We start from the raw sequence: 13,719 nt of genomic DNA, 5'->3' as shown, positions 1-13,719 counted from the left end.
ATCCCAGTTTTTTAAATGAGGTTCTAATCAGTTCTAGTATCGAGCTGCAATGGCTCTTCACTGTTCTGGCGAAAAGCATCCTCAAGGGGGCTCTCATTCAACTTACCTTCCATAAGATTATATAGTCAAAATACGCAAAATTTCTTCAACAATCCTCGATGGTCTAACGGTCATGATTTCCGCTTGTCAATCCCAGTTGGGAACAAGCGCGGGAGACCTGGGTTCGACTCCCAGTCGGGGAGAATTCCTCTTTTTGTTTTCCGCTCATACGCCTGTATGTTTTTGGGCTACAGGATTGAGTCACACCTGCGCATATCCAACCCTGTTGTTATATACCCCTTACTAGTTGCACTATCATGCATTCATCGGCAAGCCTCACGAGGATTGGCTTGAGATGCCACCGCATTCTTTAGCCGGGGAGGGGCAATTCTGTGGCACACCGGGGAAACGAAGGCCCGGGGCCAGACACGCCTGGGGAAGCCGCTTTCCTTAGCCCCGGACTTAATGAGTCAAGCACCGATCGCGTCATTTAAATTCTTCTGCAGTTCTTATCGCTTGCAGCAAGACAATACAACAGCAATTCCAATCATTCATCATGAAGAGAGAAGACATTACCTACCTGGGTGCTGGTCCTGCCAGTCTCCCCACCGATGTTCTCGCCACAGCTGCCCAGGCGCTGCAGAACTACCAAGACACTGGACTGTGAGGGGCACTGATCTGTGCGATCTTATCTGCGACCGTATCTGACCTGCTCTTCTAGTGGTGTCGCAGAACACAGCCATCGCAGCGAAATCGCGACAAATATCCTAAACGGCGCCAAGGCTGACCTTGCCAACTTCCTGGATATCCCCGACACCTACGAGATCCTCTTCCTGCAAGGTACATCGCTGACCCCATCTCTTTTCGCAACCTCGACTCGCTGATGGATTGAAGGTGGTGGATCCGGCCAATTCGATGCGACCGTTTACAACCTCGTCTCGATCTGGGCTGAGAAGCAGAGACAGCAGATCATTAAGGAGAAGGCCGGTATCAGCGAGGATGAAGTCATTAGCGAGCTGCGCAAGAAGGTCGAGTCGGAATTAAAGCTGGACTACCTGGTCACTGGATCGTATGGTCACCCAAGCCCATAGCAATCGATCAACATATACTAAACGGCCCCACAGATGGTCGCTGAAGGCCAGCCAGGAAGCCGTTCGCCTTCTTGGCTCTGAGTATGTCAACATCGTCAGCGACTCCAGGACCGTCAACGACGGCAAGTTCGGAAAGATCGCAGACGAGTCGACCTGGAAGCTGAGCCGCAAGGCTGCCCTGGTCTACAAGTGTGAGAACGAGGTGTGTATAGGTTCTCAGTCATAAGATTCTCGCTAACGCGTCTTACGTAGACTGTTGATGGCGTTGAATTCCCCAGCTTCCCCAAGGTTCTGGAGCCCAAGGGTACCGACGAGGATCCTATCGTCGTTGGAGACTTCTCTTCCACTATCCTGTCTAGACGTATTCCTGTCCAGGTATGTACCAGAACCATGCTATACCAATTGGTTCGATGCTAACCTTTTACCAGAACTACTCGATCATCTTCTTTGGAGCGTAAGGCTTGTCAACTCTCAATATAGAATTCTCACTGACCCCTTACAGTCAGAAGAACTTGGGTGTTGCTGGAATCACGGGAGTGATCATCAAGAAGGACCTCTTGCCCCCTGTTTCTTCCCCTTGCTCTCCTGCCATCCTGCGCAAGCTCGGCTTGCCGATCGCGCCCACCATCCTTGACTACTCTGTTGCCGCTAAGAACAACAGCTTGTACAACACTCTCCCGATCTTCGAGTAGGTGATCCACCAAGCTTACAAGGCTGGTCCCACTGACAGAATATAGTGTCTACATTGCAGGCCAGGTTCTGAAGAAGCTGCTTGCCTCATTCCCCGACAAGGTGGATGGACAACAGGCTGTGGCTGACAGAAAGGCCAAGCTCATTTATGAGACGCTTGACGCCTACCCCGAGGTATACAAGGTCGTCCCCGCTAAGGAGGTGCGTTCAAGAATGAACGCCTGCTTTCGTGTGATCAAGGTATGTCCCTCAACCCTCTTTACGGATGTCTCGACGTGAGGGCTGACCTAGTTAGGGTGGCAACGTCGACGATGCCGAAAAGGCCTTCCTGAAGGGTGCTGTCGAGCGTGGCATCACTGGTCTGAAGGGCCACAGAAGCGTCGGAGGTAAGTGACATGAAAAAGCTGTGATCGACAACTGTGACTGATTCAATGTAAAGGTATCCGTGCGTCGAACTACAATGCCATTCCCGAATCGGGCATTGAGAAGCTTGCCGCGTACCTGAAAGAGTATGCTACGGCATAAACGCCAGACATTTATTCAAAAGTAGAATTTGTTTTTGGAAGAAAAGCACTGTTATCATTCAACCCTTCATGTGGTGCAGGTTATAGACGGGGTAACGCATAGAGCTTGGACAGAACGTTTACCAGCGATAGGTTCAACCCATTCAGGATGGCTGGCCCAACAATACACCTTTCTATCGTAGTCGTTTCAATAGAAAATGGTCTGCATAGCAGTACGCAATGAACCCAGTGTGAGGAGGAGTAAAATAGCACAAATAGCATATCAATGTAGAGCTATGGATTATGTGTTTTAGGATGCATGGCGCCAGCTACCACATGAGATTATGTCGAGGCTGACCACTCAGCTAGGAGTTCATGCTTCCGTGGCGTTCCATGCAGTATCCCTGCCAGTTGTAGAATTCATCCGCCCGACAACCCCGCCTACAGTTGGTATCTGTGTCTTGATCATGATTTTGACCAAATTCAAATTCATTCCCTGATAAAGATTTTAAGAGGTTCGAATCATAGATTTTACGCAGGCCTTTGTCGTCCACAACAGGATGTCGCACGTTAAAAAGCTCCACCTGCCTCGCCCGACAGCTGGCATCAAGACTGACGTTTGGAATCTCCCAAACGAGATAGAATCACAGATAAAAACGCTAGCAGCCGTCCTCCAGGTCCAGCAGCAACAGTGTACTCCCCTTGAAAGAGAAGAGGAAGAGGACGAAGAAGAAACTGACGACGAAGAAACCTCCAATGAGCAACTACACAACCATGAACTTGGATCGTCGGCCGTCGTCGCTCCATTAGCTTTAGAGGATACGAAGAACTTGAAAAGATGCTTTTTGGATCAACTGGCCGAGTTATTGTGCTATAAGAAAGATGCGCATTATGTGACCTGCACGTATCTACGGGAAGGACTAGATGGGATTACTATACTCGCGTCACGGAACGCTGCTTGGAAAGACAAGGACATTAGGATCCTAGAAAGCTTGGCAGGCACGTTGGAACAACTTGCTGCGAGAGGTAAGCTTGAGCAGTGTATGCTCCTTATACTAATTTTGTTTGGGTTAACCTTGGCCTTAGATCCATTCGATCTGGAATTCAAGCCGGACCTGGAAAGAGAGCTCAGCGAATATTATACCCCACGCTTGAACTACCATGTCAAACAACTCGTCAATACCTTAGAAGCAGTAAAGGGAGAGACGGGCCTGGTCGACTTCTTAAGGGACTTTCTTTCCCGACGCATCTCTTCACAAGTCCTTGTCGATGGGGTTAAGAGGATCTGGGCCAATATTGACTTCCGTTCCAGGATTGAGGTATGGCCAAAAGCAAATAAGATAGTGCAAGAGCTGGGTTTTATTCGTCGCCCTATAGTCGCTGCGAAAACCTTTGATAAAGCAGCGCGCGAGATCTCGAACTTTCAGCGGGTCAAAATAGAGCTCCTGCCTGGGTATAAAGCTGAGAGTGTTACGCCCTCGCTATCACTGTGCCCACAGTTGCCGTCCGAAAGAGACCGAGCGAGATTGAATGAGTGCCTTAGGAAAAAGAAATGGGTCCATGCAGAAGTGACAATGGTGCTACATCTCATGAGTACTGACAGCGTATCCCGAACACCACAGTATCTTGGCATTAGCAAGAAGACCTGTTTCATGTGCGGTCATTTCCTACAAAGTTTATCACAGTTTCAAACGCGTAACAATCATGGAAAGGTGTACTCGCAATGGAGACTGCCGAAATCGCTTATCATGCCGCCAAAGTACTGTGAGACACTGGACAATGCTGCTCGAAGCCTCCGGGATGTGATGCAACGTGAACGTGCTCTAGAACTGGACTACCATATTGCTGCAGTCAAAGAATCGACTATTTCATCTCCAGTTGCACCACAACACATGCGTATCTGGTCGCCGTTTTCTCGCCATGTACCGGACCCTAAACTCCAAGCGAGAGAGTCGGAGTGGCTATCACATCGCAGTCCGAGAGAGATAGCTGTCAGGTAAGAGCTCTATGTCTTTGTCACAAGCAGAACTTCATTGATACCTGCTATAGATCGAGTAAACCCGATCGCAGCAGCCGGGAAATCTCGCCTACTTCTGACATAGAAAGTGGATCGCCTCCGGTAGTTCCTTGCGTCCATTCTACACCGAAAAGCACATCGATAGCTTGTGCTAGATGTACAGCAACCGATAATCTGAGTCCCTGTTTCAGATGCGGCTCGACATACTACTGCAGTAGAGTGTGCCAGAAAACTCATTGGCCAAAACACAAGTTCAACTGCAATTTAGGACGACCAATAGATGAGGTGGATCGTTTCATCATTGCATGCCAGACGCATGAATTTCCCAAAGATCACGACGTTGCTAAGGCCTTCGGTATCCTTTACTTTACATCGGCGGCTGATCAACAGAGACTTTTCGGGTTGTACTGCCACCTCGTAAACGATTGGGGTGTGGGAGAAGAAGAGCTTCGAGACGCATGGCAGCAAGACAAATTGAAAGAATTTTTTCTGTTCCGAAGCTCCCAGATACCATCTACTTGGATTCACAATGAGAGCCATTGGATAAGTCAGCAGGATGGCTTTGCTGCCAACAAAGAGACTGATTTTAATATCGTCTTTGAGTCTCAGAAACATGTGCTCAAGCACGAAGATCAGCAAGTTCCATATCAGCTGTGGAAGCCACGGGAAAAGCTCGAAGCCTATGTGTTCCTTTGCCAGATTCGAAATGGATACATCCCCGACGCCGACGAGGACGATTGGATTTCCCTTGGATTCTGCACAGCTCGGAATGGCGGCGAAACCCAACAAGTGGCGAAGCTATACAGGGAGCTCCTCGATACCTGTGTATTCGAAGAGTTCTGGAAGGCCATGGCAGAGTCGAAGATGGTCGACCTGTTCAGAAAGTACGGCCTTGGCGATGCCATCGCAGAAATGCGGAATTTCGAGACCCTTCTGAGCGCTGTCGGAACGTGGCACCAGAGTGTATGGGAATTGAAACGGTTCACTCGCTTGTCGTCTCCACAACCTCACCCTAGTGTTACTGTGGATTATGGATTCTACAACTGTCGAACACCACTGGAGCTAAGTGACCTCCGGCAAGCATATACGGACTTCTTCGCTCAGGGTGGAGATGAAATGGCCCTTCATGAGGCCTGTACCCAGAATCAATTAGCGCCATTTCTTGAGTCGGAATTAGAAGGGCTTCCCATTTCGACTGAGCTGGTATCGAATCCATATCCATTACAGGGCTGTGAACACGCGGGTATGGTGTCTGAAAATGTATGCCTTGTCCCGCAGTCAACTTACGGAGAAGCAAAGAAGTGGCAGACGCAAAGAGGGAAAAAGATGACTATAATGATTTATCCTGATGAGGTTGATGAGGCGATCGGGCAAACAATTTTGGAGAGATCGAAATGCTTGGGACTGACGGTGAAGACCCAGACGACTATGATAAACGGGCAACTTGTGGAAAGCATGTCTGAGATGTGAATGTTGGCGATCAAAAGCCCCCTAAATGTTACTCTATAATAGCTAGGAAAGAGTCTTCCCATTGTGCTATCAAATCAGACTAGAGAGATAGCTTGGGGATCAATAAACATCTACTTGAAGACTGGGCGGTGGGGCCAGAAATGATCATCACAATTCTCTTGAATCTACTGTTCAAGCTGAGATTTGTTGCTTATTGTATGTAGAGGTTAGTATGTATTACAGAAGAACCAACTCTGATATAGTAGGACTGGTCTAAGTGGAGGTCGGAATTACAGCAATTTCCTATTCGGGAGCTCTTTCTTCTGCATGGGGATTCGTGATAGATAAAAGTACGATTTAGACAACCAACTTAACACTCTAATTGACTCACATTAAGGTTTAGAAGGAATCTTGGTTCCCACTGTTTCTTTGTGTTGTAGGGCGGATGAGGAGGATCAAATTTTATGATTAGTGAACATCCCGAGCCGAGGTAATTCTCCCGCCTCCCTTTTTGTTCAACCAGCACACACCTAAGCACATCATCCACTTTAGTGTCAAAAACATACTTGCATAAAGGTAAAGTTTCTAAGCTGTCTAACTTTACTTTAATGCTATTCGCCCCAACAAAGAATAGATCGACCCGGTCTGGACGGGTTGGATGCTGTGACGTGTGGCGACTGGACACGGCAGGGCAGGATATGTCAGCAGCTCTGCTTGCTGCCTTTTGCTTTTCGCTCCACCACCTCCATCAGCTCTTCCGTACAAACAAACCATCACGGTAAATAATGATATAATCTGTCTATCGTCAAAAACAAATATGAACGACTCAGACACAGCTTTACTCCCCTGGGAGAGCGTCAACGATGCGTTCTTTGGATCTCACTGTGACTCGACAGCCCCGCAGATAACATCGCTGCTCTCGGCCTGCTCGTATCCCGTGCCCCAACAGATTAGGCAACAGCAAAGGAGACAGCGAGATGTCCAACTCCCCCTTCTTGGTGGTATCATACCAGAGAATCAGTTGCTTCTTTATAATAACGACACCCAGCCGACTCAGCCGGCAGTAAACCCTCTGAAACGCACTCGCAATGAGGTAGAGAAGTCTGGCTCGTCGGCGCTTACTAAACGAGGTCGACCGCGAAAAGTAGCACAGGACACCGCAGATGAAGATCCAGAGGAGGTACGCGAGACTCAGCTTGTTTGTGCACTACTATCAAGAAATTGATTAACTCGAGCAGAGACGTCGGAGACAGATCCGACTTGCGCAACGCGCATATCGCTCGCGAAAAGAAGCCAACCTCTCGTCTTTGAAAGATCGCATCTCCGAACTCGAAGGAATTGTGGAAAAGATGAGTACATCTGTTTTATCGCTCAGTGACGAGCTGGTTCGGTCGGGAGTATTGGCCTCCCATGCTGGTCTGACGGAGCATCTGCGCGATACCGTACAGACATGTCTCACCCTAGCCAGAGAGGCTAGCAATGATAGCTCTCAGGAAGTTACGACTATTTCGCCACCTCAAACCGATGACGGCCTGCCCGATTTCCTGCCGCATGAACAGCATAGCCAACCGACACAGATTGTCGAACTGGACGAGAGCGTTTCCTCCATCTTGGAGCCTAATCTACATCTGGAGCTTAGAGAATCACCGATAACGTGGAGCAAGAAAATACCTCGCTTCTTCGAGTCATCGGAAACCGCTGAAATGGATTTGACTGTATTCACCGATAGACTCCACATGTCATGCGTCTATCAAGGGTGTTTTGCCCTTTGTGACGAATCCATCAGTATAGACAGGATACAGAAGCATTTCTGCCTGCTACTTCAGATCATGGACAGGAAACGTATTGCGTCATACTTCCAAGCCGCGCTTAATGAGAAAGAGAGTCGGAAATATTTTGCAGAGTGGGAAGAGGTACCCTTCTTCAGTCTGGGTGGCGCAGGAACCCATTACTCTCGGTCTTCCCTGAAGAGCAAAGCAGCTGATCGTCCATTTCGGCCTGGAGTGCGGTGGGTTTCCGTGCGATCGGTATCACACTTCCCGCAACATATACAGACCAAGCTTCAAGGGGACTGGTTTGATATGGGCGACCTGGAAGGATACCTGAGGGAGCATGATGTACATCTTCTCACATATCCTCCCATGGATCCCGCGCGTCATCGTCTCAAGGGAACAGCGATAAATGCGGCACGTTTCATACAGGGTATGGCTCCATTCCGCTCCTTGCTTCTCGATTCTCCACACTCACCTGTTGGCAGCACTATCCGCAAATGCAATGTGTCTTGGGTGGACGCCGGGGTTCAGCCGCCGTGATGTGGAGAGCGCTCTCCAGACTTGTGTATGGAGATGAGGTAATGGCTGCTTTACGAGAATGTGGCTTACATTATTGCCATGATTATAAAGAACATAGCTAGCCTGATTGACACATCACGGAGGATGCTTCTGGGTCACCGGACATCTCTTTTCGCGGGATTTAGCGATCGCCTCGCAAGACAGACCATTGAAGCAAGAGGAAGAACGGCGGAGAGAAATATTCATCTCTGTATCACAGATCAGCGAGCATGCTGCTGACCCTTGCAGAAAGGATGGTTGCTTAGCTGCTATAGCTCACTGTCATGCTCTTTGGGAAATCATGATGGCCGTTATGGCCACCCCGCTCTTCATTACCTCAGTGATAAGGATGGGTAATACAGTTATTCCTTGCCTAGATCCCCGCGCATGATCAGGAAGTGATTTAGAAATCGACAATCCACCTGTCATCCATTACTGCTAGGGCCAACCCCATTTGAAATCCAGTGGTCATGTCTTCGTGAAATCGACTGTTCCTGAGCTACCGGTCTGCGAATAACACTTGACGGAATGTCAATCTTGAGGACACCGTACCCCTTCAGCAGCACCGACGGTGAGTTCGCAACAATGAGTCTGTGTGTCTGCTCGCAGAATAATGAAAGATGAATTCCCAAGCCACCTTCTCCGACCGGGACCACTTAGTATGGTGCACTACATGTTAGTATCCAAAGTTTTGTACCAACGGGTTGGTTTCTGAATCATTCTTACTTTCCCGCCGACCTAAGGCGCTATGATCAGAGTCTCAAGCGCTTGTATTGCGATGAGTTTCCGAGACCTATTCCGAACCAGGCAGCCGTATTTATAAATATCACACGGAGGACGAAATTTCGAGACCAGGTTCCTCTGACCATGTACTACAAGTCCTTCAGAGAGGGACGCACTGTTGTGGAGGCAAGTCTAGACAGATGGGGCTAGGCGACGGGGCAAATGACACGCACATGCGCATCCAAAGGCACATGGAAAATTCTCATCGAGGGCATGCACGTGCGGCTAATTGCGTGGAAGAGTTTCTTGAGCCTATGGCAACTGTCCCTTACAGCTATGTCTGTCACTCGCCGTCTAGCAAAGTAAGTCTTAGCAGGATTGGAGGTCCAACTGCTCAGGTTGTGCTTTAGATGCAAGGACCGACGGCTTGACATGATGTAAGCAATGTTGCACAAAAGAAACAAACAATGCGTATGTCTCTGGGTGGCTACTTGGAATTTCCTTCTATCAGGTTCTCTCAGAAATTGAACCGAAGATATGACTGTGATGGTCCAGTTTGTGCGACGGGAATCGGTCGAAATGACAACGAAAGCCATGCACGTAAGGGGTTGTGAGGCTGACCAAGCTTGGTCTTTGAGAGCCAACCTCAACTTGAAATATACGTAAGCTTATACTTCGTCACACAATTCCTGATGAATGCTTAAGCGGTGGACAATAGACCGCGCGGACATTGCCTCAAGGGCTTGGATTGGACAGAGATCAATGTTTACCAGCGGCCCATGGAATAACGACCAAGTTAGCATCGCAGATTATGGGGAAAGCCATAGGTCAATCATTCGACTGGAATATGTATTGCAGAAAACGGCAGGATCGGTAGACACTAGAAAACGTAAAACCAGCCAAGCTAGCCAGGAAACCAGCGGCTTGAGGAGGATGGATGGGATTAGTAGATAGTCGCCGCTAGGGGGGCTCAGCCCATGCCGATGGGGTTTGCCATTCCAGCCACAGGAGAGAGGCGCGCGGTCCCGTGGCTCACCGCGCTAGTCCGCTTTAGACTACGCCTGCATTCTTCAATCCAGGATTCCATCTCTCATTCTTTCATGCGCCTCCATCTTCAATCTCTCTCTGGATCGAATTATCGGGTTTCAGCGCCCTTTCTTGATTCTGTCTGACCGGGAAACGCGATCGCTTTACGCACGCCGCGATGTGGCTTATCCAACCCCAATTATTCTTGTCTCTTCTTTAGGTGATCCCCTAACTTCCGCCATGCCGGCACCAAGAAACAACGGCGTGGTCAGCCCATCCCCACCCGGTGTCTAGACTCAATTAGCCTACAACGTCGGCTCATCCTCTACTGGAAAAGAAGGCAGCTTCCTAAAATAATTTGCCTTTCACGACGGAGTGCACCCATCTCCGATTACAGCCCAGGCCACGGAGTGGTGCCCCGGATCGGCAATCTCGTCCGGTTGCTCAGCGATCGCGACCTGTCAGCTGTTGGCTTGATGGCTTGGGAATGTGACGGTTGCCGGGATAATGGCAGGGACATCGCCAATTCTCTTTTACTCGGTCGCTGGGTCTGATGGTTCACAAAGGGAGTTTTAAAACTGACATGCATCAAAGTTCTCGTTTAAATTAGGACCTGGCTTGTCCAACGTGAAGAAAAGAAAATACTACCCTTGTGCTAGCCGAATCTTTGGGCTTCTCCTGTTTCATGTCATCCCGCCGAGCTGTCTGGTCGTGTTTCAGGCTCCACCATCATGGTGTTGCTCTTTGTCGCTGCTCCACCCGACATGCCTGGCCAAAGAATGAAGGCTGTGGACTCATCAAGACGCATTCTGTCTGTAACCTTCTTTTTGCTCTGATTCGTCGTGTACCTGCCGACCCCTCCCAGGCACGAACCGTCGCCCTCCCAATGGGCGGCAACGAGCCGCCCAGTGAATGGCCCAGGCGACAAGAACACTCAAGCTGATTTGTTATGGAGCTTGAGAATAATGCTAGTGGCCTGCAGCCACTTGCGCAGACGCCACGCTAATTTAGATGTCGGGATGTTGCTGTTATTATTTGTATATCGCCCGGCCTACCCCCAGTCTGCGTCATGCTCCCACATTGTTGTGTACATTCTCTACATAATTCTCCTTTCGCCCATCCTTTCCCTACATACGTTCTCTACTTTCTTATTTTTGACTGGCAGTTGATTTCTGCACTTCCTGTGCTACCTTCCTTTTCGCACTCTGTACGCCTAGAGGGCTACTTTTCATTCTTTTTCGTCCCAAACGTCGATCGTTTTCGAAGAAAACCTCGGTTCCTAAAACCTCTGGTTTCTCTAATCCTTCAAAGTCCTCGGGACTTACCTTCTCTAACCGCGCAATTGCTTGACCGAACGTAGTGACAATGCCTACCTCATCCCTACTATGGAGCGTAGGGTCGCTCGCTCTTTCATCGATGATTTTGCCAGCCGCGGCCAGCGGTTATCAACTTGTGGAAACCTGGAAGGGTGAGGATTTCCTGACGGCTTTCGACTTTTACACAGGCGCGGACCCCACGAATGGATTCGTCACGTATGCGAATCAAAGCTACGCCGAGAGCAAGGGGCTGGTCAAGGTCAACTCGAATGGTACCTTCTACATGGGTGTCGACCATACCACGAAGCTGAGCACCAACGGTCCTGGCCGGGAGTCGGTCCGCATTGGAAGCAACAAGTATTATGACGAGGGTCTATTCATCATCGACCTCGAGCACATGCCCGGAAGTGTCTGCGGTACCTGGCCCGCCTTTTGGTCCACAGGCAAAGACTGGCCTACGGACGGTGAGATCGATATCATTGAAGGTGTCAATAAGAACGAAGCCAACGAGATCGTCCTGCATACGAGCGGTACCTGCCAAGTTTCCAGCCAGAAGATGACCGGCACACTTTCCTCTACGGAGTGTGGTGAAGACGCTGGTACTACTGGATGCGTTGTTGAAGGTACTAAAGGTTCTTCTGGCACTCCGTTCAACGAGAACGGTGGCGGTGTCTACGCTATGCAGTGGACAGATGAGTTCCTCAAGTTCTGGTTCTTCCCCCGTGGCTCAATCCCCACCTCTATCACCAAAGGCGACCCCGATGTCGCTGCTTTCGGCACTCCAATGGCGCACATGCAGGGCTCATGCAGCATCGCCGAACACTTCAAAGCCCAGCAGTTCATCTTCGACACCACATTCTGTGGTGACTGGGCTGGCGGAGTTTACAGCGCCTCCGGCTGTCCTGTGAGCGATAGCAGCAGTTCCTTCAAGAGCTGCGTTGCTTATGTCGCCGAGAACCCAGCGGCTTTCGCCGAGTCCTACTGGGAGATTAACTACATCAAGATTTACCAGACTGGCATCGCAGCCTCCGCTTCTGCTTCTGCTTCCCGGGTCGAATCTGCAGCCACTGTGGTTGAGACCGTCTCGTCTGTTAAGGAAGTCACCAACTCCGTTGTTGCGACCACTGCCGCTGCTACTACTGTTGCCGCCACCGCTGATGCCGAGACTGCTACAACCACGACAATGGCTGAAACCACCACCACCGCCGCCGCAGCAACCGAGAGCTCTGTCGCTGATGAGAACGGCTCTTCTGCATCGACGTCCACCCGCTATGTTACTCTGACCACCACTATCTGCCCGATTGCTGAGAGCTCCTCTGCTGCGGCCGCTCTGGCTGGCGGAAGCTCCGAGGCTACCGAGGGTAGCAACAGCGTGGGCAGTTCTGCGACTGCAACACCAACTAGCGTCACTGGCGCTAGCGCTGAGTCTAATGGTAGTGAGGGCTCTTCTGCCGCTGCAACTACCCCGTCGGCTGCTACTGGTGCAAGCGCGGAAGCAAATGGTAGCGAGAGCTCATCAGCCTCTGAAGCTGGCAGTGTTGCTTCTGGAACACCATCTGATATCAGCACCACCGGTGCGAGTGCCGAAGCTAATGGCAGCGAGGACTCCTCTGCTTCTTCCGAGACTAAAGCTGTCACTTCTGCCACCCCATCCAGCGTCACTGGTGCAAGCGCCGAGGCGAATGGTAACGACAGCGCCTCTTCGAACGCTGCTACCACATCCAATGTGAGCGGCGCAAGCACACAAGCCGGTGATGATGAGAGCTCCCCTGCATCTGCTGTCGTTAATGCCGGTTCTTCTGCTACGCCTGCCTCCGTTAGTGGTGCAAGTGCGGAAGCCAATGGCAGTGAACAAAGCGCTGCTGCAGCTACTTCAAGTGTCAGTGGGGCAAGTGCTGTGGCTAATGGTAGCGAGGGAAGCTCCAGCCAGGTGTCGGGGTCCCAGGCCGGATCTGACTCCTATGGCTCTGTCCCCTCAAATGCTGCTGCGTATGGCAGACCTGCCCCCAGCTCGTCCAGCCATGCATTTGCCACTGCACCCTCTTCTAGCGGATCAATCCGTAAGCCAACCTCAGCTGCCGCTCCCAACAATGCTGCCGCTGCTACCCAGGGCAGCTCTGCTTCCGGATCTAAGTCCGGCCACTCTGGCTCCGGTTCTTCGTCCGCTACTACCCCCTCAACACCTGTCTTCACTGGTGGAGCAAACAAGTTGACTCTTGGTGCCTCCAGCGTTGTCGGTGTCCTTGCTTTTGCTCTGTTGGCTTAGCGGGTGATTTTGGTCTCTTGTGAACTACCCACATCCATTCTGCTTCTTTCACATCTCGTAGGGAGAGACTTTGTTTGCAACCTACTGTTTTTCTATGTACTATAGGCTGGTTGCCTTGCTTGAAGCATTCCACTTGCCATCCTGGGCCACACCCTTCGATCGCGTTCGATATCCGCCTTCTTTCGGCTATACTTTGAGATTCCGAGCTTAGATAGTTAATCAAATAGAACAAGATACACTATCCATGATTATGTTGGAAAATTAACAGC

General features: G+C 50.3%; 4 protein-coding genes and 1 non-coding gene across 5 annotated transcripts; all 5 read left to right on the top strand.

The window, feature by feature from the left end:
* The first annotated feature begins 152 nt into the window (after positions 1 to 152).
* BO83DRAFT_t273 lies at positions 153 to 242 on the top strand. The gene has a single exon. It is a non-coding gene; the product is annotated as a tRNA-Asp (tRNA).
* Positions 243 to 595: 353 nt separating this feature from the next.
* BO83DRAFT_404256 (O-phospho-L-serine:2-oxoglutarate transaminase) lies at positions 596 to 5,410 on the top strand (the record flags this gene model as incomplete). Its single annotated transcript, XM_025533697.1, has 16 exons — positions 596 to 702; positions 761 to 879; positions 934 to 1,108; positions 1,164 to 1,332; positions 1,383 to 1,505; positions 1,559 to 1,584; positions 1,633 to 1,818; positions 1,868 to 2,060; positions 2,116 to 2,206; positions 2,260 to 2,329; positions 2,555 to 2,556; positions 2,852 to 3,349; positions 3,410 to 3,812; positions 3,927 to 4,314; positions 4,689 to 5,303; positions 5,357 to 5,410. The coding sequence occupies 16 exons, from the start codon at positions 596 to 598 to the stop codon at positions 5,408 to 5,410; spliced, it is 3,219 nt and encodes a 1,072-aa protein (XP_025381931.1).
* Positions 5,411 to 6,606: 1,196 nt separating this feature from the next.
* BO83DRAFT_394400 (bZIP transcription factor) lies at positions 6,607 to 8,101 on the top strand (the record flags this gene model as incomplete). Its single annotated transcript, XM_025533008.1, has 2 exons — positions 6,607 to 6,969; positions 7,028 to 8,101. 2 exons carry the CDS (start codon positions 6,607 to 6,609, stop codon positions 8,099 to 8,101), a joined length of 1,437 nt encoding a protein of 478 aa, XP_025381930.1.
* A 1,278-nt stretch (positions 8,102 to 9,379) lies between these two features.
* Positions 9,380 to 10,811, top strand: BO83DRAFT_404254 (uncharacterized protein; the record flags this gene model as incomplete). The annotated part of the gene is made up of 7 exons (XM_025533696.1): positions 9,380 to 9,449; positions 9,548 to 9,606; positions 9,639 to 9,691; positions 9,922 to 10,154; positions 10,383 to 10,424; positions 10,589 to 10,614; positions 10,647 to 10,811. 7 exons carry the CDS (start codon positions 9,380 to 9,382, stop codon positions 10,809 to 10,811), a joined length of 648 nt encoding a protein of 215 aa, XP_025381929.1.
* Positions 10,812 to 10,951: 140 nt separating this feature from the next.
* On the top strand, positions 10,952 to 13,680 carry eng2 (putative GPI anchored endo-1,3(4)-beta-glucanase). Its single transcript, XM_025526695.1, has one exon. It carries the CDS (start codon positions 11,234 to 11,236, stop codon positions 13,448 to 13,450), a length of 2,217 nt encoding a protein of 738 aa, XP_025381928.1. The 5' UTR covers positions 10,952 to 11,233; the 3' UTR covers positions 13,451 to 13,680.
* Positions 13,681 to 13,719: the final 39 nt, after the last annotated feature.

Source organism: Aspergillus eucalypticola, assembly GCF_003184535.1.
Source record: "Aspergillus eucalypticola CBS 122712 chromosome Unknown BO83scaffold_52, whole genome shotgun sequence".
Taxonomy (NCBI): domain Eukaryota; kingdom Fungi; phylum Ascomycota; class Eurotiomycetes; order Eurotiales; family Aspergillaceae; genus Aspergillus; species Aspergillus eucalypticola.
Note: the sequence above shows the minus strand (reverse complement) of the source record. Positions and strands in the feature narration are given on the sequence as shown.

Coding starts and splice junctions, on each gene's coding strand:
- eng2 (XM_025526695.1), top strand. CDS start 11,234: ATGCCTACCTCATCCCTACTATGGAGCGTAGGGTCGCTCGCTCTTTCA.